The sequence below is a fragment of the Saccopteryx leptura genome, chromosome 1 (genome assembly GCF_036850995.1).
Source record: "Saccopteryx leptura isolate mSacLep1 chromosome 1, mSacLep1_pri_phased_curated, whole genome shotgun sequence".
Classification (NCBI taxonomy): domain Eukaryota; kingdom Metazoa; phylum Chordata; class Mammalia; order Chiroptera; family Emballonuridae; genus Saccopteryx; species Saccopteryx leptura.
In genome coordinates this window covers 254,704,967-254,731,017 of record NC_089503.1, presented here as the reverse complement: position 1 = coordinate 254,731,017, position 26,051 = coordinate 254,704,967, and the positions used below count along the sequence as shown (strand labels likewise).

Sequence of the window (26,051 nt, the reverse complement as noted above, 5' to 3'; positions counted from 1 at the left end):
CTGCCCAGCTCCCACCCAGGACTCTTTCCATTCTCAGCCCTCTCAGTGAACTCACTTACTCAGATCATGCTTTGCCTTTGCAGGTCCAGGAGCAGTACCGGAAATGGTTGAAAGAAATCAAGAAAACTAAAGCCGACTCTGAGACTTACACACTCTCCAGCAGGGCTATGTCTGAAGCTTCCAAGTCCAGCAATACTAAGATTACACATTGCTTCCAGCGCCCCTCAGTAACTGATTCGTTTGAGTAGCTCATGCTCACACACCTGACAAGCCCGGTATATAGTAGGTGATCCTACAGGACATCTCTGCACTGGGTTTAATCTTTGACTCTTGAACCATTAGCATTGATCTCAGAAGATATAGATGTTGCTTTTTCTCCTTAAGAACTTTGTTCATTTTCCCTGGCTGGTTGGGTCATTGGTAGAGTGTCAGCTCAGCATATGGAAGTCCCAGATTTGATTTCCAGTCAGGGCACATGGGAGAAGTGATCATCTGCTTCTCTACCCCTCTCCCTCCCCCTTCTCTCTCACTTTCTTCTTTCTTTCTTCTCCTGAAGCCATGGCTCAAGTGGTTCAAGCATGTTGGTCCTTGGTGCTGAGGATGGCTCCATGGCCTTGCCTCAGTTGCTGAAACAGGTCAGTTGCCAAGCAATGAGCAACAGCCACAGATAGGCAGAGCATCTTCCTGTAAGATGTTTTCCAGGTGGATCCCAGTCAAGGTGCATGCGAGAGTCTGTTTCTGTGCCTCTTTGCCTCCCTGACGCTCATTTAATAATAATAATAAAAAAGATGAACTTTGTTCATTTTGACTTTTACATGTCAGCACTCTTACTAAACACCTGCCGTGTGCCAATGCAAGGTTAACTAAATAAGCAAGAATCACTGATCTGCAGCAGATTTGCTCAATTCAGTCCACATAGAGCACATTGTCCTTCCTCCACCTCCATCTCAGTCACTCAGCACCTCCCAACAAAGGCAAAATAGGGAGCCTTATAATGAACATATTTAAAAATTAAACTGAAATGGATATTTGCTGGCATTTTAGACTTTCTTAACAGGACTGCCTGATATTTTCAGCACTTTTTACCCACTGAAAAACCAGAAAGCAAAAGACAGAATTGCATAGGATAATTTATGTCAATGATTACTAAGAACCACCACTGGTTTGGAATTACAAAGTTCTAGGGTTTTTTTCCTTTTTTCTTTTTTTTAGATTTTACTTATTGGGTTTAGAAAGAAGAAAAAGAGAAGGATGGGAGGAGCAGGAAGCATCAACCTGTAGTATTTACTTCTCATGTGACTTGACTGAGCAAGCCTGGGGTATCAAACTGGTGACTTCCGCATTCCAGGTTGATACTTTATCCTTTATGCCACCACAGCTCAGGCTAAAAAGGTATTTTTCTTTTTAATTAAAAAATTATTTCAGACATACAGAGCTCTGTTACTTACATTTTCTTACCTCTCCTTCAATCTTCCTTTAAAACACTTGAGTCTTTCTTCCCATTTAAAGAAGCTAACTATGCCTCTGTATTTTTTGTTGTTTGTTTACCCAACCTCCACAAGCTCTGGTTTTATGGTTGAATCTTCTATTTCCCACCCCTTCCCAGGAAATATTCTTACCACCTATTTCACAGAGTAAATCCATGTAATCATGATGACTTTCTGAACAGCATGCTCTCCACCATGCCAAGCAACCATTGGTGTGCATTGTCTCCACATTACCATTTCAGTGACATTATTTTCTGTCCCTTTGAAGACAACGCTTTGACCTCCATTTTGAATGCCATCATTCATGACATCAATTATCCTTATGTTGTTTACAGATTCTCTGTCTCTCTCTCCTTTTCCCCCTTTCTCATTTTCTTTTCTCTTTATTCTTCCTTCACTTTCTTGAAGGCATTCTCCCTATAGCCATAGAAACATGTTCTATTCTTTTCTGTCTTACTAGCATGTACCACTTGGTTTATTATTTTCTTCTAGCTACCAACCAAGAGTTCATTTTTCTTTGTCTCCACATCCTTATCATAAATTTACTCCTTCAGGTAGTAAGCTCTATGACATCTCTCACAGCAATATATTTCCTGTTTTATCTCCACGGGCAAGTGAAATAAAAGACAGGATGAATAAATGGGACTATATCAAACTAAAAAGCTTTTGCACAGCTAAGGACAATATGAACAAAATAAAAAGACAAATTATACAATGGGAGAACATATTCGACAGTATGTCTGATAAGGGGTTAATAACCAAAATTTATAAAGAACTTGTAAATCTCAACACCAGGAAGACAAACAATCCAATCAAAAAATGGGCAAAAGAAATGAATAGACACTTTTCCAAAGAGGACATACAGATGGCCAAGAGACATATGAAAAAATGCTCAACATCACTAATCATTAGAGAAATGCAAGTTAAAACAACAATGAGATATCACCTCATACCAGTCAGAATGGTGCTCATCAATAAAACAACACAGAATAAGTGCTGGCGAGGATGTGGAGAAAAGGGAACCCTCCTGCACTACTGGTGGGAATGCAGACTGGTGCAGCCACTGTGAAAAACAGTATGGAGATTCCTCAAAAAATTAAAAATCAAACTGCCTTTTCATCCAGCTATACCACTTTTAGGAATATACTCGAAGAACACCATAGCACTGTTTCAATAGAAGAAATGCACCCCCATGTTTATGGCAGCATTGTTCACAATAGTGAAGATCTGGAAACAGCCCAAATGTCTGTCAGTGGACAAGTGAATTAAAAAGCTTAGGTACATATATACTATGGAATACTACTCAGCCATAAGAAATGATGACATAGGATCATTTACAACAACATGAATGGACCTTGATAACATTATACTGAGTCAAATAAGTAAATCTGAAAAAACTAAGAACTATATGATTCCATACATAGGTGGGACATAAAATGAGACTCAGGGACATGGACAAGAGTGTGATGGTTACGGGGTGGGGAGGAGAAGAGGGAGCAGGTTGGGGGAGGGGAGGCAAACAGAGAAAACCAGTTAGAAGGTGACAGAAGACAATTGGACTTTGGTTGATGGGACTGCAGCATAATCAAATGTCAAAATAACCTTGAGATGTTTTCTCTGAGCATATGTATTCTGATTTATCAATGTCACCCCATTAAAAAAAAGAAAGTATTCAGCAGTGAAAAAAAAGAAAAAGAAAAATGTTCAACATCATTAATCATCAGAGAAATGCAGGTTAAAACCACAATGAGCTATCATCTTACACCTGTTAGAAATGGCATTAATCAAAAAGACAAGAGCTAACAAGTGTTGGAAAGGATGTGGAAAAAAGGGAACTTTGGCACTGTTGGTGGGAATTTAAATTAGAACAGCCTGTATGGAAAATAGTACGTAGGTTCCTCAAAAATTTGAAGATAAAAATACCATATGATTTATTAATTCTACTTTTGAATATTAATCAGAAAGAAATAAAATTACAATCTTGAAAAGATATCTGCAACTCCATGTTCAATGCAGTATTATTTACAATAGTCAAAATACTAAAACAACCTAAAAGTCCACTGCTGGATGAATGGATAATGAAAAAGTGGTATATATATACAGTGGAATATTGTTCATCCCTCAAAAAAGATATTCTCTCCTTTGGTACAATATGGATTGACTTTGAGGACATATGCTAAGTGAAATAAGTTAAAAAGAAAAATATGAATACAGTATGATCTCAGTTAAATGTGAAAATAAGCACACACACACACACAAAACAGATACAAAAAAACATATTGGTGGAGTAGGCGGATGTACCATCTTCCACCTCCCGGAACCAAAGTGGATTACAACTTAATTTTAAGAATCATCATCTGGAAAACCAACTTTGGACTAAACTAAGTGGACTCTTTAACCAAGGAACACCAAAGAAGCCACACTGAGATTGGTAGGAAAAGCAGAAATGTGGAGAGGGTTGCCCAGCTCCCAGGAGCAAATGGTAGCCCAGAGAGACTCACATGGCAGGAAGTGTGTTTAGCAAAGAGGGGAGGGTCCTGAGCCCCAGGAACAAAGTCCCAGGCTGCAGCCCCAGAGCCTAGAAGATGCATACAGACAGTATTTAGCTGTGAAACAAGTCAGGAATCTGTTTGAGAGAAAGAGAGATTTTTCAGACCCAGGATTTTTGTTAAAGGGACCATGCAGAAAACTTCTCTCACAATGACCAACCCGGGGCTCCAGGGAATGGGAGAGAGGAGAGGACAGGAGCAGCAGGAAGAGAGTGTAATCTAGGATGCACAGGGAGAAACACTTTGAGGGACAGCCACCCTAACCCCTGGGCTGAGTCACTCCCCAAATCTGAAGTGAATATTTCCCCTGGAAACAGCAATACCAGCAAAGGGAAGCAGGACACCAGCCAAACAAGCTCTCCCAGGGCACTCAGAGCAGAGTTGCTTAGAAGGGGAGAGCTTTCGGGACTACCGTATGGAGTGTTAGGGTCTGAGTTGCAGCACCCCCAACCACACGGCTGAGGGATCACTGGAAAGTGGGTAGTAGCAGGATGTGGAAGCACAATTTTGTTAGCAAGGGCAGAAGCTGGCCGGCCATGACTGCGGCTTGGTTGTGAGCTCAGTCTTGCCTGGCAGGGGTGGAGGGGAATTGCAAAAGTGGTCAGGCCCAGCTGCGGGTCCGTCCACAATCTTGCCTGTGAGGGGAAGGGTGGGAGCCCCAGAAGGGGTGGAGACCTGCTGCTGAGCAAGGGCGTGTGGGCACTCAGCTTCGCCCAGACTGTGGAACCGAGGCTTATAGCCTGACTCATGAGCCGGCTCCTCCCACAGGGGTGGAGCAAAAGCCCAGAACAGGCAGAGTCCCACGACTGAGCATGGACATGCAGCCCAGCCCAGACCAGCCCGTGGAGCCAAGGCTTGTAGCCCACCCAAGTGGGCTCCTCCCATGGGAGCAGGGTGAAAGCCTGGAAACAGGTGAGGACTGGCAGCTGAGCAAAAGTGCTCACCCCTGCCTTCAGTGCTGAGGCTTGCCACTTGGGTGCCATGCATAACTCCACCTGTGTGTGTGGGGGTGAAGCCTGAGGCCTGTAGACCCAGGCATGTGATCAAAGCCGCTCTTGTGGAGGAGAGGCAGAAACCACAGCAACAGCCCCAGTGGGCTGACACTGGAAATGCCCATACCTGAATGCCCTAGGCAGCAGCAGCAGAGGACGTGGCCTGCAGACAGACCACACCTAGGGAACACAGAGGCCACACCCATTGGACTCCAGTAGCCAATACCTTCTTATACACAGACAAAATGGGAAGGCAGAGAAATGCAACACAAATGAATCAAGAGAAATCCCCAGAAAAGACCCTGAATGAGTCAGATATAATCAAATTACCAGATGCAGAGTTTAAAATACGATTTTTAGGATGCTCAAAGATATTAGAACAACAATAGATGGTCATTACAAACACCTAAATAAAGACATAGAAAATATAAAAAAGGATATTGAAATAATAAAAAGGAATCAGTCAGAAATGACAAATAAAATATCAGAAATGAAGACAACAATGAAAGGAATTAAAAGGATGGATGAAGCTGAGGATCAAATTAGTGAGTTAGAGGACAAGATAAATGAAGGCATGGAAGTAGAGCAGAAAAAAGAAAAGAGACTCAAAAAGTCTGAGGAAACTCTAAGAGAGCTCTGTGACACCATAAATAGAAATAACATCGTCATCATAGAGGTTCCTAAAGAAGAGAAAGAACAAGGGATAGAGACTTTTCAATCAAATCATAGCTGGAACTTTCCCTAAATTAATACAGGAAAAAGTCTCACAAGTTCAAGAAGCACAGAGAACTCCATTAAAGAGAAACCCAAAGAAATCTACACCAAGACACATCATAATTAAAACACCAAAGCGAAGCGATAAAGAGAAATATTAAAAGCTGCTAGAGAAAAAAAGGCTATCACCTACAAAGAAGCCCCCATAAGGATGACATCCAACTTCTCAAAAGAAACACTTGAGGCCAGAAGGGAATGGCAAAAAATATTTAAAGTAATGCAGAACAAGAACCTACAACCAAGACTACTTTATCCAGAAAGGCTATCGTTTAAAATTGAAGAAGAAATAAAAAGTTTCCCACACCAAAAAAAAACCTCACGGAATTTACTATGACCAAACCAATGCTGCAAGAAATGCTAAGGGGCCTGTTGTAGACAGATCAAAGGGGAAAAAGAATATAGCAAAAAAGGAATACAGCTTTAAAGAATAAAATGGCAATAAACAACTACATATCAATAATAACCCTAGGCCCTGGCTAGTTGGCTCAGTGGTGGAGCGTCAGCCTGGCTTGCAGAAGGCCTGGGTTTGATTCCCGGCCAGGGCACACAGGAGAAGCGCCCATCTGCTTCTCCACACCTCCCCCTCTCCTTCCTCTCTGTCTCTCTCTTCCCCTCTCGCAGCCAAGGCTCCATTGGAGCAAAGATGGCCCGGGTGCTGGGGATGGCTCCTTGGCCTCTGCCCCAGGCACTAGAGTGGCTCTGGTTGCAGCAGAGCGACGCTCCGGAGGGGCAGAGCATCGCCCTCTGGTGGGCAGAGCGTCACCCCCTGGTGGGCGTGCCGGGTGGATCCCAGTCGGGCGCATGCGGGAGTCTGTCTGACTGTCTCTCCCCGTTTCCAGCTTCAGAAAAATACAAAAATAATAATAATAATAACTCTAAATGTAAATGGATTAAATGATCTGATCAAAAGACATAGGGTAGCTGTGTGGATAAGAAAACAGGACCCATACATATGCTGTCTACAAGAGACACACCTTAAAACAAAAGATGCACATAGACTGAAGGTAACAGGATGAAAAAAAAAACATTTCATGCAAATGGAAATGAGGAAAAGCTGGGGTAGCAATACTTATATCAGACAAAATGGGCTTTAAAACAAAGGCTATAGTAAGAGATAAAGAAGGTCACTACATAATGGTAAAGGGAGCAATCCAACAGGAAGATATAACTGTTGTGGACTATAAATGGCAGAAAGACATTGTATTGAATAGATTCATGGCTTAGCAAAAGGCTAAGTTCCCCCCCTCCATCTCCATATTTGGCTATTATGCTGAGTATTTGCACCCACTTTACTTGCTTCCTTGAGTTGCTGGAAGCAGTTTACTTGCCCTTTCTCTGACACTTTGTTTGTTTTTAGATGTTGGTAGATTTCACTAATGCATCCTGTTTATGTCTTGGGAGAGTTCCTGTTTTAGCCTTGGGTGTGTAACTTTGTATCAAGGACTTTCTTGATTTGCATATGGCTATATAATAAAGCAAATTGGGGCTATGGGGCTCTCGGATATTGCCATCAGCATTTGAAGAGTCCTCCAGGTCCCATTTTTTCTTGATGAGTACGTTTCCTTAATTCTGCACCATTATTAGGAGCTGTGCAGGTCCATGGCATATAACCACCATAAATATCTACACACCAAATATAGGAGCACCTAAATATATAAAGCAGACTTTCATGGATATAAAGGGCAAGATCAACAGCAGTACTATAATAGTAAAGAATTTCAATACCCCACTAACATCACTAGATAGATCCTCAAGAAAGAAAATTAACAAAGAAACAGCAGACTTAAAGGACACACTAGATCTACTAGAGTTAATAGATATCTTCAGAACCTTTCACCCTAAAGCAGCAGAATATACATTCTTTTCAAGTGCTCATGGTACATTCTCTAGAATAGACCACATGTTAGGGCACAAAAGTGAAACTAAATAGCATGTTATTAAATAATGAATGGGTAAACAATGAGATCAAAGAAGAAATTAAAAAATTCTTAGAAACAAGCCCTGGCCGGTTGGCTCAGCGGTAGAGCATTGGCCTAGCGTGCGGAGGACCCGGGTTCGATTTCCGGCCAGGGCACACAGGAGAAGCGCCCATTTGCTTCTCCACCCCTCTGCCGCGCCTTCCTCTCTGTCTCTCTCTTCCCCTCCCGCAGCCAAGGCTCCATCGGAGCAAAGATGGCCCGGGTGCTGGGGATGGCTCTGTGGCCTCTGCCTCAGGCGCTAGAGTGGCTCTGGTCGCAACATGGCGACGCCCAGGATGGGCAGAGCATCGCCCCCTGGTGGGCAGAGCGTTGCCCCCTGGTGGGCGTGCTGGGTGGATCCCGGTCGGGCGCATGCGGGAGTCTGTCTGACTGTCTCTCCCTGTTTCCAGCTTCAGAAAAATGCAAAAAGAAAAAAAAAATTCTTAGAAACAAATGATAATGAGCATACATCAACTAAAAATTTATGGGACACAGCAAAAGCAGTCCTGAGAGGAAACTTCATAGCACTACAGGCATACCTTAAGAAGTTAGAAAAAGCTCAAATACACAACTTGACCCTGCACCTAATATAACTAGAAAAATGACAGCAAGCAAAGCCCAGGGCAAGCAGAAGGAAGGAAATAAAAAAGATCAGAGTAAAAGTAAATCACATAGAGGCTAAAGAAACAATACAGAGAATCAATGAAACCAGGAGCTGGTTCTTTAAAAAGGTAAACAAGATCGATGAACCTTTAACCAGACTCAGCAAAAAAAAAAATGAGAGAGGACTCAAGTAAATAAAATTAGAAATGAGAGTAAAGAAATAACAACTGACACAACAGAAATACAAAATATTGTAAGAAGAACTATGAAGAAATATATGCCAAAAAATTAGACAACCTAGATGAAATGGACAAATTCCTTGAAACATATAATCTTCCAAAAATGAATTATGAAGAATCAGAAAACCTAAACAGACCGCTTATAATAAATGAGATTGAAACACTTATCAAAAATCTCCCAAAAAGGAAAAGTCCTGGGCCTGATGGCTTCACAAGTGAATTCTACCAAATAGTCAAAGAAGAACTAACTCCTATCCTTCTCAAGCTATTTCAAAATATTCAAGAAGAGGGAAGACTTCCAAGCTCCTTTTATGAGGCGAGTATAATTCTGATTCCAAAACCAGGCAAAGACAACACAAAGACAGAAAATTATAGGCCAATATCCCTGATGAATATAGATGCTAAAATTCTCAACAAAATATTAGCGAACCAGATCCAGCAATATATGAAAAAAAATCATGCACCATGATTAAGTGGGATTTATTCTTGGGAGGCAAGGCTGGTACAATATTTACAAATCAATCAATGTGATTCATCACAAAAAGAAAAGAAAGAAGAAAAACCACATGATAATTTCAATAGATGCAGAAAAAGCACTGGTTAAAATCCAGCACACATTCATGATCAAAATTCTCAGCAAAGTGGGAATACAGGGAACATACCTCAACATGATAAAGGCCATCTATGACAAACCCACAGTCAACATCATACTCAAGTTCAAAAATTAAAAGCAATCCCCTTAAGATCAGGAACAAGGCAGGGGTGCCCCCTTTCACTACTCTTACTCAACATAGTTCTGGAAGACCTAGCCTCAGCAATCAGACAAGAAGAAATAAAAGGCATCCAAATTGAAAATTAAGAAGTAAAACTATCATTATTTGCAGATGATATGATATTGTATATAGAAAACCCTAAAGTCTCAGTCAAAAAACTACTAGACCTGATGAATTCAGCAAGGTGGCAGGATATAAAATTAATACTCAGAAATCAGAGGCAGTTTTATACACTAAAAATGAACTGTCAGAAAGAGAAATTAAGGAAGCAATCCCCTTCACCATTGCAACCAAAATAATAAAGTACCTAGGAATAAATTTAACCAGAAGGATTAAAGACTTGTACTCAGAAAATTATAAAACATTGATAAAAGAAATCAGAGAAGATACAAACAAGTGGAAGCATATACCATGCTTATGGTTAGGAAGAATAAACATTATTAAAATGTCTATATTACCCAAAGCAATTTTTTTTTGTATTTTTCTGAAGCTGGAAATGGGAGAGACAGTCAGACAGACTCCCGCATGCGCCTGACTGGGATCCACCCAGCACGCCCACCAGGGGCGACGCTCTGCCCACCAGGGGGCGATGCTCTGACCCTCTGAGGCATCGCTCTGTTGCGACCAGAGCCACTCTAGCGCCTGGGGCAGAGGCCAAGGAGCCATCCCCAGCGCCCAGGCCATCTCTGCTCCAATGGAGCCTCGGCTGCGGGAGGGGAAGAGAGAGACAGAGAGGAAGGAGAGGGGGAGGGGTGGAGAAGCAAATGGGTGCTTCTCCTGTGTGCCCTGGCCGGGAATCAAACCTGGGACCCCTGCATGCCAGGCCGATGCTCTACCACTGAGCCAACCGGCCAGGGCCTGCAATTTATAAATTCAATTCAATACCAATTAAAATACTAATGACATACTTCCAAGATATAGAACACATATTCCAAAAATTTATATGGAACCAAAAGAGAACATGAATAGCCTCAGCAATCTTGTTAATAAAGAATAAAATGGGAGGTATCACACTTCCTGATATCAAGTTATATTACAAGGCCACTGTACTCAAAACAGCCTGGTAGTGGCATAAGAACAGGCATGTAGATCAATGAAACAGAACAGAGAACCCAGAAATAAACCCACAGCTTTATGGACAACTGATATTTGACAAAGGAGGTAAGAGCATATAATGGAGTAAAGACAGCCTCTTTAACAAATGGTGTTGGGAAAATTGGACATCTACCTGCACAATAATGAAACTAGACCATCAACTTACACCATTCACAAAAATAAAGTCAAAATGGATAAAAGACTTAAACATAAGCCATGAAACCATAAGTGTCTTAGAAGAAAACATAGGCAGTAAGCTCTCTGACATCTCTCGCAATTTATTTGCTGATTTATCTCCACTGGCAAGTGAAATAAAAGACAGGATAAACAAATGGTATTATATCAAACTGAAAAGCTTTTCCACAGCTAAAGACAATATGAACAGAATAAAAAGACAAATTACACAATGGGAGAACATATTTGACAATATGTCTGATAAGGGGTTAATAAACAAAATTTATAAAAAACTTGTAAAACTCAACACCAGGAAGATAAACAATCCAATCAAGAAATGGGCACAAGAAATGAATAGACACCTCTCCAAGGAGGATATACAGATGGCCAATAGGCATATGAAAAAATGCTCAACATCACTAGTCATTAGAGAAATGCATATTAAAATCAGAATGAGATATCACCTCTTACCAATCAGAATGGCGCTCATCAACAAAACAACACAGAATATGTGCTGGCAAGAATGTGGAGAAAAGGGAACTCTCCTGCACTGCTGGAGAATGCAAACTTGTGCAGCCAATGTGAAAAACAGTATGGAGATTCCTCAGAAAATTAAAAATCGAACTGCCTTTTGACCCAGCTATCTCACTTTTAGGAATATACCCCAAGAACATCATAGTACTGTTTCAAAAAAGAAATGCACCCCTATGTTTGTGTCAGCATTGTTTACAATAGTGAAGATCTGGAAACAGCCCAATTGTCCATCAATGGATGAGTGGATTAAAAAGCTTAGGTACATATATACTATGGAATACTACTAGCCATAAGAAATGATGACATCGGATCATTTACAATAGTATGGATGGACCTTGATAACATTATACTGAGTGAAATAAGTACATCCGAAAAAACTAAGAACTATATGATTCCATACATAGGTGGGACAAAAAAATGAAACTCAGGAACATAGACAAGAGTGTGATGGTTACTGGGGGGGGGGTGAGGACGGGGGTGGAGAGAGGCACAAAGAAAACTAGATAGAAGGTGAGGGAAGGCAATTTGACTTTGGGTGTTGGGTATGCAACATAATCAAATGTCAAAATAACCTGGAGATGTTTTCTCTGAACATCTGTACCCTGATTTATCAATGCCACCTCATTAAAGTTAATAATAATAATAATAAAAGAATAAATACTTGTGAAATGAAAAAAAAAAACAACAACCCAGATTGGTGGTTGCCAGAAGTGGGGCAACATGGGTGAAGGCAGAGAAAATTCTAGCTCTGCTTGCCTCCTGGCTCTGCTGTGAGGACGAGGTGGGAAACCATGATTATGAGTCCGGAGGATTTCTTGGGAGCTCAAGCTAGTAGGAGAGCCTGTGATTCTAGGTCTTGGGTATTTCTTTTCTTTCTTTCTTTCTTTTTTCTTTTTTTTTACAGAGATAGAGAGAGAGAGAGTCAGAAAGAGGGACAGATAGAGACAGACACACAGGAACGAGAGAGATGAGAAGCATCAATCATTAGTTTTTTGTTGTGACACCTTAGTTGTTCATTGATTGCTTTCTCATATGTGCCTTGACTGTGGGCCTTCAGCAGACCCAGTAACCCCTTGCTCAGACCAGCGACCTTGGGTCCAAGTTTTGATTAAACCAGATGAGACTGCGCTCAAGGTGGCAACCTCGAGGTCTTCAACCTGGTTCCTTTTCATCCCAGCTCGATGCTTTATCCGCTGCGTCACTGCCTGATGCAGGCTAGGTCTTGGATATTTCTTTCATTCAGTTACTTCCATTTTTTTTTCCTTTGTGCTATGGAAATAATAACAATAGCAACAGTAACAATAATAGCTCACATTTGTTGACAATTTTGCTGAACTTTTCTTTAAAGTTTTTTATACAGGTAAGTGTAGGATAGGTACAATGATTATCCTCAATATACAGACAAAGAAACTGAGGGAAAGAGAGAAGAAATAATTTCCTACAGGTCTGAGAGCCAGTTAGTGGCAAAGCTAGACTTTGAACCCATGCAGCTCAGGTCTACTGTGTATGCTCTCAACACCCTACCTACTGATCATGAGAACCTGAGTGCCTGCTCCCTCATACTACCCTGCCCTGTCTCCTCTCTCTTATCCTTGACAAAATGCTTCTGTGTCACTCACAGGGATGAGGGCTCTGGATGCTCCACAATCTTCCCCAATAATTTCTGTATGCTCTTCAACCACCCCCAAGTCTCCATACCATCACAACTCTCCAAGTGGCCAGTGAAGACATTTCTAGGTTCAGAACCAAATCCCAGAGCACAGTGACAGGCATTGGCATTAACACATGGAGGGTTCGGAGGGCACCATCGAATACAGGTGGTGGGAGCAGAACAGTGAGAATGGAAACCTGGTTAGAAGGCTCAAGGAATGGATAAAGCCATGACCAACTGTGGCTCCAAGACCAGAGGAGGATAGAGACGAGAGGGATGTTGGCTCTTGGAAGAGAAAAAGACAAAAATACTGGGCATTTACAGAGATAAAAACAGTTCTTATCTCCAGAAGATCATCTCTGAGCCTCACTTGCACAATAAGCCTCCTTTCTTCCCAATTAGTGAGAAAATCCAGACCATAGCATGCACTCCCCAGGTTAATATCACTAGTGAAAGTTGGTCTGGGCAGACTCACCTCTGTCATTCAGGGTGACAGCAACCAGTGGCAACAACAGAAGCACTGACAGTTCTGGGACAAAAAATAATGGAGACATAACAAAAAAGAGAGTCAATTTCTAATTTCAACTCTTGGCTGCATAGGCATTGCTTCCTGTGGAGGTGGCTCTTGCCTTTCAGCTCACGGCCTTCTAGCAGGTTCTTGTACTTTACTCAGAATCAAGAACTCAGTCTTTCACCTTCATCTCTCAGGACCATGTGTTAGAAACAGCAATGTCTTCTAATAGAGGAATAAATCTTCAAGGAGAAAGTCCTCAGATTGGTATTCCTTTGCCCAGATCCAGATCTTTGTTCTCTGATAATGGCAAAAATCTGAGGATTTTCTTCCAGGACCATTTCCTCATTTAATATACATTTTCTGGGTGTACTAAAGGGTATTGGTATTACAGTCAAAGTCCCAAGTTTGAGCCCTAGCTCACAGTGTCAGCAGGGAACAGAGCCCTGGAATTGAATGAGGGGAAGCCGATTAGAGGTGAGCAGTGACAACTAAGGCACCTGCAAGTCGAGCCGCTCTCTCAGGTTAAGTGGTCTCACCAGGTACAGCACCCATGGCTTCTATGGTTCCTTTCAAATGAGTTCCTGGCCTCCCTAGAGTGCACTGAGGGCACAGCACATGCTGTTTTCCTCACAGTTTAGTCCTGAGAAATAAGCCATGGAACAGGTTTTGTGGCATGAAAACTACTACAGGTGCAAAGGAATAAAATGTATCTTATAGACAATATCTGGACCACCTACTATATAGTTTGTCATTTTTTCCCCTTCCTTTCCCCTTTCCTTTCCTTTCCTTTCCTTTCCTTTCCTTTCCTTTCCTTTCCTTTCCTTTCCTTTCCTTTCCTTTCCTTTCCACCCTTCCATTCCCTTTTTTTCCTTTTTCTTTTCTCTTCTCTTCTCTTCAATTGAGAAGCAGGGAGGCAGGCAGACAGACTCCCACATGTGCCCTTACCAGGATCCACCCGGCAAACCCCTTACTGGGCAATGCTCTGCCTATCTGGGACCGCTGCTCCATTGCTTGGCAACTGAGCTATTTTAGTGCCTGAGGCAAGGCCATGGAGCCATCCTCAGAACACCCAGGTCCAACTTGTGAACCATTAGAGCCATGGCTGCAGGAGGGGAATAAAGAGAGAGAGAAAGAGAGATGAGGGGAAGGAGAGAAGAGGAGGGGTGGAGAAACAGATGGTTGTTTTAGTCTGTCATTTCATCTGTGTGAGCCAAATGAACTCTGAAAATTCAGATCTGTTTGCCTTTATAAGAACTTCCCAAAATGTGTCTCTTATTAAAAATAAAAATCATGTTCCACAAATCAGATAACGATAAATATGACTATTTTTTTTTTCAAAAAAACCAGAAAGAATTTTACCACGAATGGGGAAAACTCATAAGGAACACCTAGCTTACTGGATAATAGTTACTATCCTAAGTATGAAGGAAATAAAAACTAATAAAGACTTCAGCTGACCTCATTAATATCAATTTTTACTAATTTACTGTCCTTTGTGTGATACTCACACAAAGTATTTCCAAGGATAAAAGAGTTTTCAGATAGTTTGATTATCTACTCTCCTGAAAAAAAAGAATATAGGTAGTATGATAATTCTATGCATCAATTTAGCTAGGCCACAGAACCCAGACATCTGGTTTAGATGTTGTTGTGAATGTGTTTTTTTCAGATGAGATTAACATTTGATTCAGTAGACTTAAATAAATAAGATTACCCTCTATAGTCTGGGTGGGCTTTATTCAATCAGTTAAAGGCTTTAAGAGAAAAAGACTGACTTCCTTTTCTAAGGAAGAGGGAATTGCTTCCAAACTGCCTTTGGACATGAATTTGAGATGCATTATTTCTTCCCTTGCCTACTGGTCTGCCCTTCAGATTTGGAACTTTCTAGTTCCATTATCTCATGAACAACTTCTTGTTCTTCTTGTTCTTGTTGTTGTTGTTGTTATTCTTCTTCTTCTTGTTCTTGTTCTTGTTCTTGTTCTTCTTCTTCTTCTTGTTCTTCTTGTTCTTGTTCTTGTTCTTGTTCTTCTTCTTCTTCTTCTTCTTCTTCTTCTTCTTCTTCTTCTTCTTCTTCTTCTTCTTCCTCCTCCTCCTCCTCCTCCTCCTCCTCTTTTCTCTCTCTCTCTCTCCTGTTGATTTTGCTTCTTTGGAGAAACTGGACTAATACAAGTGGTAAACTGAGAAATCTCTGTTAAGTCCTCAGTATGCACTAGGAATTAGTTTCACAAACTTTCCCTTTGAGATTTAATATAAATAAGCTAATATTCTCAAATTTCTCTCCATTTGTACCTTATAGAGATATCAGGAAAGCAAGCAAGGTATCAAGCAAGAACAGAGGTTATTTTCAAGCTGGATAGAGAGTTCATAGATAGCTTTAATTGTCTACCATCATCGTTATAATTCTGCCTACCTGGTAGCAGTCTTAGACTTCTGTTTCTCATGGTGCAGACAGCAGGAAGCCCAGCCAGTGGCCATGTCTGATCTTGGTCTGTGTGTGTTAAAAACATTTCATTATTTATTTATTTTTTAAATTTTTTTCCTATTTTTATTCATTTTAATGCAGCGACATTGATAAATCAGGGTACATATGTTCCGAGAAAACATACCATTATTTTGACCTTTGATTATGCTGCATACCCCTCACCCAAAGTCAAATTGTCCTCTGTCACCTTCTATCTGGTTTTCTTTGTGCCCCTACCCTCCTACTACCCCCACCCTCTCCTTCCTAGCCCCCTCTACACGCCTCCACCCCACCCCTTGTTACCATCACATTCTTGTCCATATCTCTGAGTCTCATTTTTATGTCCCATCTATGCATGGGTTCATACAGTTCTTAGTTTTTTTCTGATTTACTTATTTCACTCAGTATAATGTTATCAAGGTCCATCCATGTTATTGTAAATGACCCGATGTCATTATTTCTTATGGCTGAGTAGTATTCCATAGTATATATGTACCAAAGCTTTTTAATCCACTCGTCCTCTGATGGACACTTGGGCTGTTTCCAGAAATTCAATATTGTGAACAATGCTGCCATAAACATGGGGGTGCATTTCTCCTTATGGAACCATTCTATGATGTTCTTGGGGTATATTCCTAAAAGTGGAATGGCTAGGTCAAAAGGCAGTTCAATTTTCAATTTTTTGAGGAATCTCCATACTGTTTTTCACAGAGGCTGCACCAGTCTACATTCCCACCAGCAGTGTAGGAGGGTTTCCTTTTCTCCACATTCTTGCCAGCACTTATTCTGTGTTGTTTTGTTGATGAGCGCCATTCTGACCGGTGTGAGGTGGTATCTCATTGTGGTTTTAATTTGCATTTCTCTAATGATTAGAGATGTTGAGCATTTTTTCATATGCCTATTGGACATCTGCACGTCCTCTTTAAAGAAGTGTCTATTCATTTCTTTTGCCCATTTTTTGATTGGATTGTTTGTCTTTCTGGTGTTGACATTTACAAGTTATTTATAAATTTTGGTTATTAACCCTTTATCAGACGTATTGTCAAATATATTCTTCCATTGTGTAGTTTGTCTATTTATTCTGTTCTTATTGTCTCTGGCTGTGCAAAAGCTTTTTAGTTTGGTATAGTCCCATTTGTTTATCCTGTCTTTAATTTCCCTTGCCCATGGAGATAAATCAGCAAATATATCGCTGCAAGAGATGTCGAAAAGCTTACTGCCTGTTTTCTTCTAAGATGCTTATGGTTTCACGGCTTACGTTTAAGTCTTTTATCCAGTTTGAGTTTATTTTTGTAAATGGTGTAAGTTGGTGGTCTAGTTTCATTTTCTTGCAGGTTGCTGTCCAATTTTTCCAAAACCATTTGTTGAAGAGGCTGTCTTTACTTCATTGTATGCCCTTACTTCCTTTGTCAAATATCAGTTGTCCATAGAGCTGTGGTTTTATTTCTGGGTTCTTTGTTCTGTTTCATTGATCTATGTGCCTGTTCTTATGACAGTACCAGGCTGTTTTGAGTACAATGGCCTTGTAGTATAACTTGATATCAGGAAGTGTGATACCTCCACCTTTATTCTTCTTTTTTAAAATTGCTCAGGCTATTTGTGTTCTCTTTTGGTTCTATATAAATTTTTGGAATATGTGATCTATATCTTTAAAGTATGTCATTGGTATTTTAATTGGTATTGCATTGAATTTATAAATTGCTTTGGGTAATATAGATATTTTAATGATGTTTATTCTTCCTAACCATGAGCACGGTATATGCTTCCACTTGTTTGTATCTTTCTTGATTACTTTTATCAATGTTTTATAATTTTCCAAGTACAAGTCTTTAGTCTCCTTGGTTAAATGTACTCCTAGATATTTTATTTTTTTGGTTGTAATAGTAAAGGGGATTGTTTCCTTAATTTTTTTTTCTGACTGTTCATTGTTGGTATATAAAAATCCCTCTGATTTCTGACTATTAACTTTATATCCTGCCACCTTGCTGAATTCATTTATCAGGTCTAGTAGTTTTTTGACTGAGACTTTAGGATTTTCTATATACAATATCATATCATCTGTAAATAATGATAGCTTTACTTCTTCTTTTCCAACTTGAATGCCTTTTATTTCTTCTTGTTGTCTGATTGCTGTGACTAGGACTTCCAGGACTATGTTGAATAAGAGTGGTGAAAGGGGACACCCCTGCCTTGTTCTTGATCTTAAGGGGATTTCTTTTAATTTTTGCCCATTGAGTATGATGTTGGCTGTGGGTTTGTCATAGATGGCCTTTATCATATTGAAGTATGTTCCCTATATTCCCACTTTGTTGAGAGTTTTGATCATGAATGGTTGCTGAATTTTATCAAATGCTTTTTCTGGTTCTATTGAAATTATCGTGTGGTTTTCCTCCTTCCTTTTGTTTAGGTGATGAATAACTTTGATTGATTTGTGCATATTGTACCAGCCTTGCCTCCCCAGAATAAATCCCACTTGATCATGGTGTATGATTTTTTCCATATATTGTTGGATTTGGTTTGCTAATATTTTGTTGAGGATTTTAGCATCTATATTCATCAGAGATATTGGCCTATAATTTTCTTTGTTGGTGTTGTCTTTGCCTGGTTTTGAAATTAGAATTATGCTTGCCTCATAAAAGGAGCTTGGAAGTCTTCCTTCCTCTTGAATATTTTGAAATAGCATGAGAAGGATAGGAGTCAGTTCTTCTTTGAATATTTGGTAGAATTCACTTGTTAGGTCATCAGGCCCTGGACTTTTCTTTGTTGGGAGTTTTTTGATAACTGTTTTGATCTCATTTGGTGTAATCAGTCTGTTTAGGTTTTCTGATTCTTCCAGATTGATTTTTGGAAGATTGTGTGTTTCAAGGAATTTGTCCATTTTATCTAGGTTGTCTAGTTTTTTGGCATACAGTATTTCATAGTATTTTCTTACAATCCTTTATATTTCTGTTATGTCAGTTATTATTTCTCCACTTTCATTTCTCATTTTATTTATTTGAGTACTCTCTCTCTTTTTCTTGGTGAGTCTGGTTAACGGTTCATCAATCTTGCTTACCTTTTCAAAGAACCAGCTCCTAGTTTTATTGATCTTCTGTATTGTTTATTTAGTCTCTATGTCATTTATTTCTGCTCTTATCTTTATTATTTCCTTCCTTCTACTACATTTGGGTTTTACTTGCTGTTCTTTTTCTAGTTCTGTTATATGCAGGGTTAAGTTGTTAATCTGAGCTTTTTCTGGCTTCTTAAAGTGTGCCTTAGTGCTATGAACTTCCCTCTCTGTACTGCTTTTGCTGTGTTCCATAAATATTGAGTTGTTGTATACTCATTATCATTCGTTACTAGGAATTTTTTTATTTCTTCTTTGATCTCATTCTTTTTTTTTATATTATTTATTTATTTATTTTTAATGGGGTGACATCAGTAAATCAGGATACATATATTCAAAAATAACATGTCCAGTTTATCTTGTCGTTCAATTATGTTGCATACCCATCACCCAAAGTCAGATTGTCCTCTGTCACCTTCTATCTAGTTCTCTTTGTGCCCCTCCCCCTCCCACCTTCCCTCTCCCTCTCCCCCTCCCCCCGTAACCACCACACTCTTATCAATGTCTCTTGGCCTCACTTTTATGTCCCATCTACGTATGGAATAATGCAGTTCTTGGTTTTTTCTGATTTACATATTTCACTTCGTATAATGTTATCAAGATCCCACCATTTTGCTGTAAATGTTGATCTCACTCTTAATCTATTCGTTATTTAGCAACCTGTTATTTAATTTTTATGTGTTTGAGAATTTTTTAGCTTTTTTTTTAAATATTTTATTTATTTTTAGAGAGGGGGGGGGAGCAGGAAGCATCAGCTCCCATATGTGCCTTGACCAGGCAAGCCCAGGGTTTCGAACCGGCAATCTCAGTGTTCCAGTTCGACACTCTATCCCACTGCACCACAGGTCAGGCTTTTGAGCTTTTTTGTTGTGGTTGATTTCTAGTTTCATGCCATTGTGATCAGAGAAAGTGCTTGATATAATTTCAATCATTTTAAATTTGTTGAGACCACTTTTGTACCCTAACATGTGGTCTATCATAGAGATTGTACCATGAGCAGTTGAAAAGAATGTATCTTCTGCTGTTTTAGGGTGAAAGGTTCTGAAGATATCTGTTAAATCCAGTTGATCTAGTGTGTCCTTTAAGTCTGCTGTTTCTTTAATAATTTTCTTTCTTGAGGATCTATCCAGTGATGTTAGTGGGATATATTTTTTTTTATTTTTTAAAAAAAGGGTACTATTTTTTTGTTTTTTTATTTTTTATTCATTTTAGAAAGGAGAAAGAGAGGGAGAGAGAGAGAGGAGAAAGAGAGAGAGAAGGGGGGAGGAGCAGGAAGCATCAATTTCCATATGTGCCTTGACCAGGCAAGCCCAGGGTTTCGAACTGGCAACCTCAGCATTTCCAGGTCGACGTTTTATCCACTGCACCACCACAGGTCAGGCCATTAGTGGGATATTTAGATCCCCTACTATTATAGTATTGCTATTGATCTCACCCTTTATGTTCATCAAAATCTGCTTTATATATTTAGGTGCTCCTATATTAGGTGCATAGATATTTATAATGGTTATATCTTCCTGTTAGATTGCTCCCTTTATCATTATGTAGTGAGCTTCTTTATCCCTTACTATAGCCTTTGTTTTAAAGTCTATTTTGTCAGATATAAGTATTGGTACCCCAGCTTTTTTTTTATCTCCATTTGCATGAAATATTTTTTTCCATACCTTTACTTTCAGCCTATGTGTATCTTTTGTTTTTAGGTGGGTCTCTTGTAGACAGCATATGTATGGGTCCTGTATTCTTATCCACGCAGCTACCCTATGTCTTTTAATTGAGCATTTAATCCATTTACATTTAAGATGTTTATTGATATGTAGTTGTTTATTGCCATTTTATTTTTTAAAGCTGTATTCCTCTTTTTCTATATTCTTTTCCCACTTTGATCTGTTTACACTGTGCCCCTTAACATTTCCTGCAGCATTGGTTTGGTTGTAAGAAATTTTTTGAGGTTTGTTTTTTTTTTTTTGTTTTTTTTTTTATCTGGGAAAGTTTTCATTTCTCTTTCAATTTTAAATGATAGCTTTGCTGGATATGGTAGTCTCGGTTGTAGGTTCTTGTTCTACATTACTTTGAATATTTCTTGCCATTCCCTTCTGGCCTCAAGTGTTTCTGTTGAGAAGTCTGGTGTCATCCTTATCGGGACTCCTTTGTAGGTGATAGCCTTTTTTTCTCTAGCAGATTTCAATATTTTCTCTTTATTACTTAGCTTTGGTATTTTAATTATGATGTGTCCTGGCTTAGATTTTTTTTGGATTCTCTTTAATGGAGTTCTCTGTGATTCTTGAACTTGTGAGAGTTTTTCTGCATTAATTTAGGGAAGGTTTCAGCTATGATGTGATTGAACAAAGTCTCTATCCCTTGTTCTTTCTCTTCTTCAGGAACCCCTATAATGCGGAACCCCTATTATTTCTCTTCATGTTGTCACAGAGCTCTCAGAGTTTCCTAAGACTTTTTGAGTCTCTTTTCTTTTTTCTTCTCTGCTTTCATGTCTTCATTCCAGTTGTCCTCCATCTTGGTGATTCGATCCTCAGCTCTATCCATCCTGTTTTTAATTCCTTTTATTGTGGTCTTCATTTCTGATATTGTATTTGTCATCTCCGACTGATTCTTTTTTAATATTTCAATATTTTTTTATACTTGCTATTTCTTTATTTAGGTGTTTGTGATGACCATCCATTGTTGTTCTAAGATCCCTAAGTATCCTTACAATCATTATTTTGAACTCCACACCCAGAAATTTCATAATTTCCATATCACTCAGTTCATCTCCTGAAGGTTTCTCTTGTGGTTTCATTTGGATTGCACTTTTTTGTCTTCTCATTATGTCTGCTTGTTTGGGTGTTTTCTTTGTAGAGCTGCTTGAATCTAGGCTTGGTGTTGTCTCCTCAAGTTTTCACTTGTGTTGTTTCTAGTTCTTCTTGGGTTGGCATCAGCTATTATTTGTAATGCACTTTAAGATTTGGGCCACTTTGAAGTCTTGATTTGTTCGTTTTCTTAACAGGTGATTTTCTTGTTTGCTGATCTTAGCAGGGGGCTTATTTAAAACTGTATCCAGGAATGCAGTGGGTGTGACCTAAGGCTCTGAAGTCCCCTTCTGCCAGTTAATCTCTCTGGGGGCAGGTTGCTTTCTCAGCTTCAGTAGGGGGAGGTGTATCTCAGATCTCCATGGAGACCTGAGTTACTGCCCCTCCTTTCTACTTCTTGTTTTCAGCTGTGTCTTGTTGCACTGATTGGAGCTGGAGAGATGTCTGCATCTCTGTGACCTGGAAGTACTTTTGTGTTTTGCTTTGTGGAATGATCAGCCCCTCCCCCATTTATGGCTGCCTCCAGCACTGAATAAGTGAGCTTTTCAGGTCATCACCTGCTTTCCTCTCCCCTCACCATCCGTCTCTCTCTCTCTCTCTTCTTTCTTTTTGGAAGACAAGCGGGCCCTTTCAACACACCTCGTTCCCTGGTCTCCAGGCAAGGGGCTGTGAGCAGTATTTACTGCTCTTTTCCTTGGAGTGAGAGCCCAGCCTCACCCCCCCTGTTCCTGTAAGCAGGTGGGATTCAGGCACTCTCTACCAGGTTTGTTGAGGATTCTTCATTGCTCCATGGTTTTTGAGAGCTGTTCTTGTAGTCCAGATTTGGTTTTTCTCACTGATTGTTCATAAATTAGTTTATAATCCTGTTCGGTAGTGTGAGCTGGGAGTCTGTGCGTCTGCCTACTCCATCTTTTGATCTAAAACATTTCTTTTTTTAAAAAAATTATTATCATTATTCTTTATTGACTTTAATTTATTGTGTTTAAATAGATTCTAGTGTCCCTCCGAATGCACCCCCCATGTTCCCTTCAAAATCTTCATTGCTCCCTTCCCACAAAAGCAGGTTTTTTGGTTATTTTTAGTGTTTTATAACATTTACTCTTTTTACATTGTTATTTTAATTAATTTTAATGGGTGGCATTGATAAATTAGGGTACATATATTCAGAGAAAACATCTTCAGGTTATTTTGACATTTGATTATGTTGCATACCCATCACCCAAAGTCAAATTGTCTTCCGTCACCTTTTTCTGGGTTTTTTTGTGCCCCTCCCCTCCTCCCACCCCATCCTTCTCCTTCCTCCCCCCCACTCTTGTTTGTGTCCTGAGTCTCATTTTTATGTCCCACCTATGTATGGAATCATAGAGTTCTTACTTTTTTCTGATTTACTTATTTCATTCAGTATAATGTTATCAAGGTCCATCCATGTTGTTGCAAATGATTCTATGTCATCATTTCTTATGGCTGAGTAGTGTTCCATAGTATATATGTACCAAATCTTCTTTATCCAATCATCTATTGAAGGGCTTTTTGGTTGTTTCCATGTCTTGGCTATTGTGAACAATGCTGCAATGAACATGGGGCTTCCTGTGTCTTTACGTTCCAGTGTTTTTGAGTTATGGGGGTATATTCCCAGTAGAGGGATTCCTGGGTCATATGGTAGTTCTATGTTTATTTTTTGAGGAACCACCATACTTTCTTCCATAGTGGTTGTACTACTTTACATTCCCACCAACAGTAAATGAGGGTTCCCTTTTCTCCACAGCCTCTCCAACACTTGTTATTACCTGTCTTGTTGATAATAGCTAATCTAACAGGTGTGAGGTGGTATCTCATTGTAGTTTTGATTTACATTTTTCTAATAGCTAATGAAGATGAGCATCTTTTCATATGTCTGTTGGCCATTTGTATTTTTTCCTGGGAGAAGTGTCTGTTCATGTCCTCTTCCCATTTTTTTGTTGTTGAGTTTTATGAGTTCTTTGTATATTTTGGATATAAGGCCCTTATCTGAGCTGTTGTTTGAAAATATCATCTCCCATTTAGTTGGCTGTCTGTTTGGGTTTTTTGTCAGTTTCTCTTGCTGTGCAAAAGCTTCATAGTCTGATGTAGTCTCATTCATTTATCTTTGCCTTCACTTTCCTTGCCTTTAGAGTCAAATTCATAAACTGCTCTTTATAACCAAGGTCCATGAGTTTAGAACCTATGTTTTTTTCTACATAATTTATTGCTTCAGGTCTTATATTTAGATCTTTGATCCATTTTGAATTAATTTTAGTACAAGGGGACAAAGGTAGTCAAGTTTCATTCTATTGCATATGGTTTTCCAGTTTTCCCAGCACCATTTGTTGAAGAGGCTTTCTTTTCTCCATTGTGTGTCGTTGGACCTTTATCAAAAATTATTTGACCATAAACATGTGGTTTTATTTCTGGGCTTTCTATTCTTTTCCATTGGTCTGAGTGTCTGTTTTTCTGCCAATACCATCCTGTTTTGATTGTCATGGCTCTATAATATAATTTGAAGTCAGATATTGTAATTCCCCAGCTTCGTTCTTTTTCCTTAGGATTGCTTTTGCTATTTGGGGTTTTTTATAGTTCTATATAAGTCTGATGATTTTTTGTTTTATTTCTTTAAAAAGTACATTGGGATTTTAATCAGAATTGCATTAAATTTTTATATCTCTTTGGGTGATATAGTCATTTTGACAATATTTATTCTTTCTATCCAGGAACAAGAAATATTTTTCCAATTCATTATATCTTTTTCGATTTCCCTTAACAATGCTGTGCAGTTTTTATTATATAGGTCCTTTACCATCTTTGTTATGTTTATTCCTAGGTATTTTCTTTTTTTTTTGTTGCAACCATGAAGGGGTTTTTTTGAGTTTGTTTTCTGATGTTTTATTGTTGACATATAGGAAGGCAATGGGCTTTTGTACATTAATTTTGTATCCTGCGACCTTACTGTATTGGTTTATTGTTTCTAGTAGTCTTTTTGTGGAGTCTTTGGGGTATTCAATGTATAGGATCATATCATCTGCAAACAGTGAAACCTTTACTTCTTCTTTTCCAATATGAATGCTTTTTATTTTTTTTTTCTTGTCTGGTTGCTCTGGCTAGAACTTCCAGCACTATGTTGAGTAAGAGCAGAGAGAGTGGACAACCTTGTCTTGTTTCTGATTTCAAGGGAAAAGTCAGGCCCTGGCCGGTTGGCTCAGTGGTAGAGCGTCAGCCTGGCGTGCAGAAGTCCCAGGTTTGATTCCCGGCCAGGGCACACAGGAGAAGCACCCATTTGCTTCTCCACCCCTCCCCCTCTCCTTCCTCTCTGTCTCTCTCTTCCCCTCCTGCAGCGAGGCTCCATTGGAGCAAAGATGGCCTGGGCACTGGGGATGGCTCCTTGGCCTCTGCCCCAGGCGCTGGAGTGGCTCTGGTCGCAGCAGAGCGACACCCGGAGGGGCAGAGCATCGCCCACTGGTGGGTGCATGCGGGAGACTGTCTGACTGTCTCTCCCCATTTCCAGCTTCAGAAAAATACAAAAAACAAACAAACAATCAAGGGAAAAGTCCTCAGTTTTATGCCATTTAATATGATGTTAGCTGATGGTTTATCATAGATGGCCTTTATTATATTGAGGTATTTTCCTTCTATACACATCTTGTTGAGTGTTTTAAACATAAAGTGGTTTGGTATTTTATCAAATACCTTTTCTACATTTATTAATAGGATCATATAGTTTTTGTTCTTTGTTTTGTTGATATGGTGTATTACGTTAACCGTTTTATGTATGTTGAACCATCCTTGTGATTTTGGGATGAATCTCACTTGATCATGATGAATTATTTTTTTAATGCGTTGTTGTACTCGATTTGCTAGTATTTTGTTTAGTATTTTAGCATCTGTATTCATTGAGATATTGGTCTGTAGTTTTCTCTTTTTGTGTAGTCCTTGGAGATTTTGGTATGAGGGTTATGTTGGCCTCATAAAATGTGTTTGTGAGTATTGCTTCTTCTTCAATGTTTTCGAAGACTTTGTGTAGAATAGGATCCAAGTCTTCTTTGAATGTTTGATAGAATTCACTAGTATAGCCGTCTGGCCCTGGACTATTATTTTGGGGGAGGTTTTTGATAGTTGTTTCTATTTTCTCTCTGCTTATGGGTCTGTTTAAGCTTTCTGCCTCTTCATGATTCAGTCTAGGAAGATTGTATTGTTCTAGGAATTTATCCATTTTTTCTAGATTGTTAAATTTGGTGGCATATAGTGCTTTATAGTATTCTACAATAATTCTTTGTATATCTATGGTATCTGTGGTGATTTCTCCTCTTTAATTTTGGATTTTGTTT

General features: G+C 39.4%; 1 protein-coding gene across 7 annotated transcripts in view; it reads left to right on the top strand.

Moving 5' to 3' along the window:
- LOC136379451 (adhesion G protein-coupled receptor E2-like) overlaps positions 1 to 1,143 on the top strand; it is a 345,285-nt gene extending 344,142 nt beyond the window's left edge. For 2 of the 7 annotated variants that reach the window (XM_066346867.1, XM_066346849.1), the window contains one exon: positions 84 to 1,140. In XM_066346867.1, the coding sequence (XP_066202964.1) occupies positions 84 to 248 (165 nt within the window). In that variant the 3' untranslated portion in view covers positions 249 to 1,140. Of the gene's footprint in view, positions 1 to 83 lie in introns of all 7 variants that reach the window. The other 5 variants (XM_066346830.1, XM_066346841.1, XM_066346820.1 and 2 more) reach the window with 5 other exon arrangements.
- Positions 1,144 to 26,051: the final 24,908 nt, after the last annotated feature.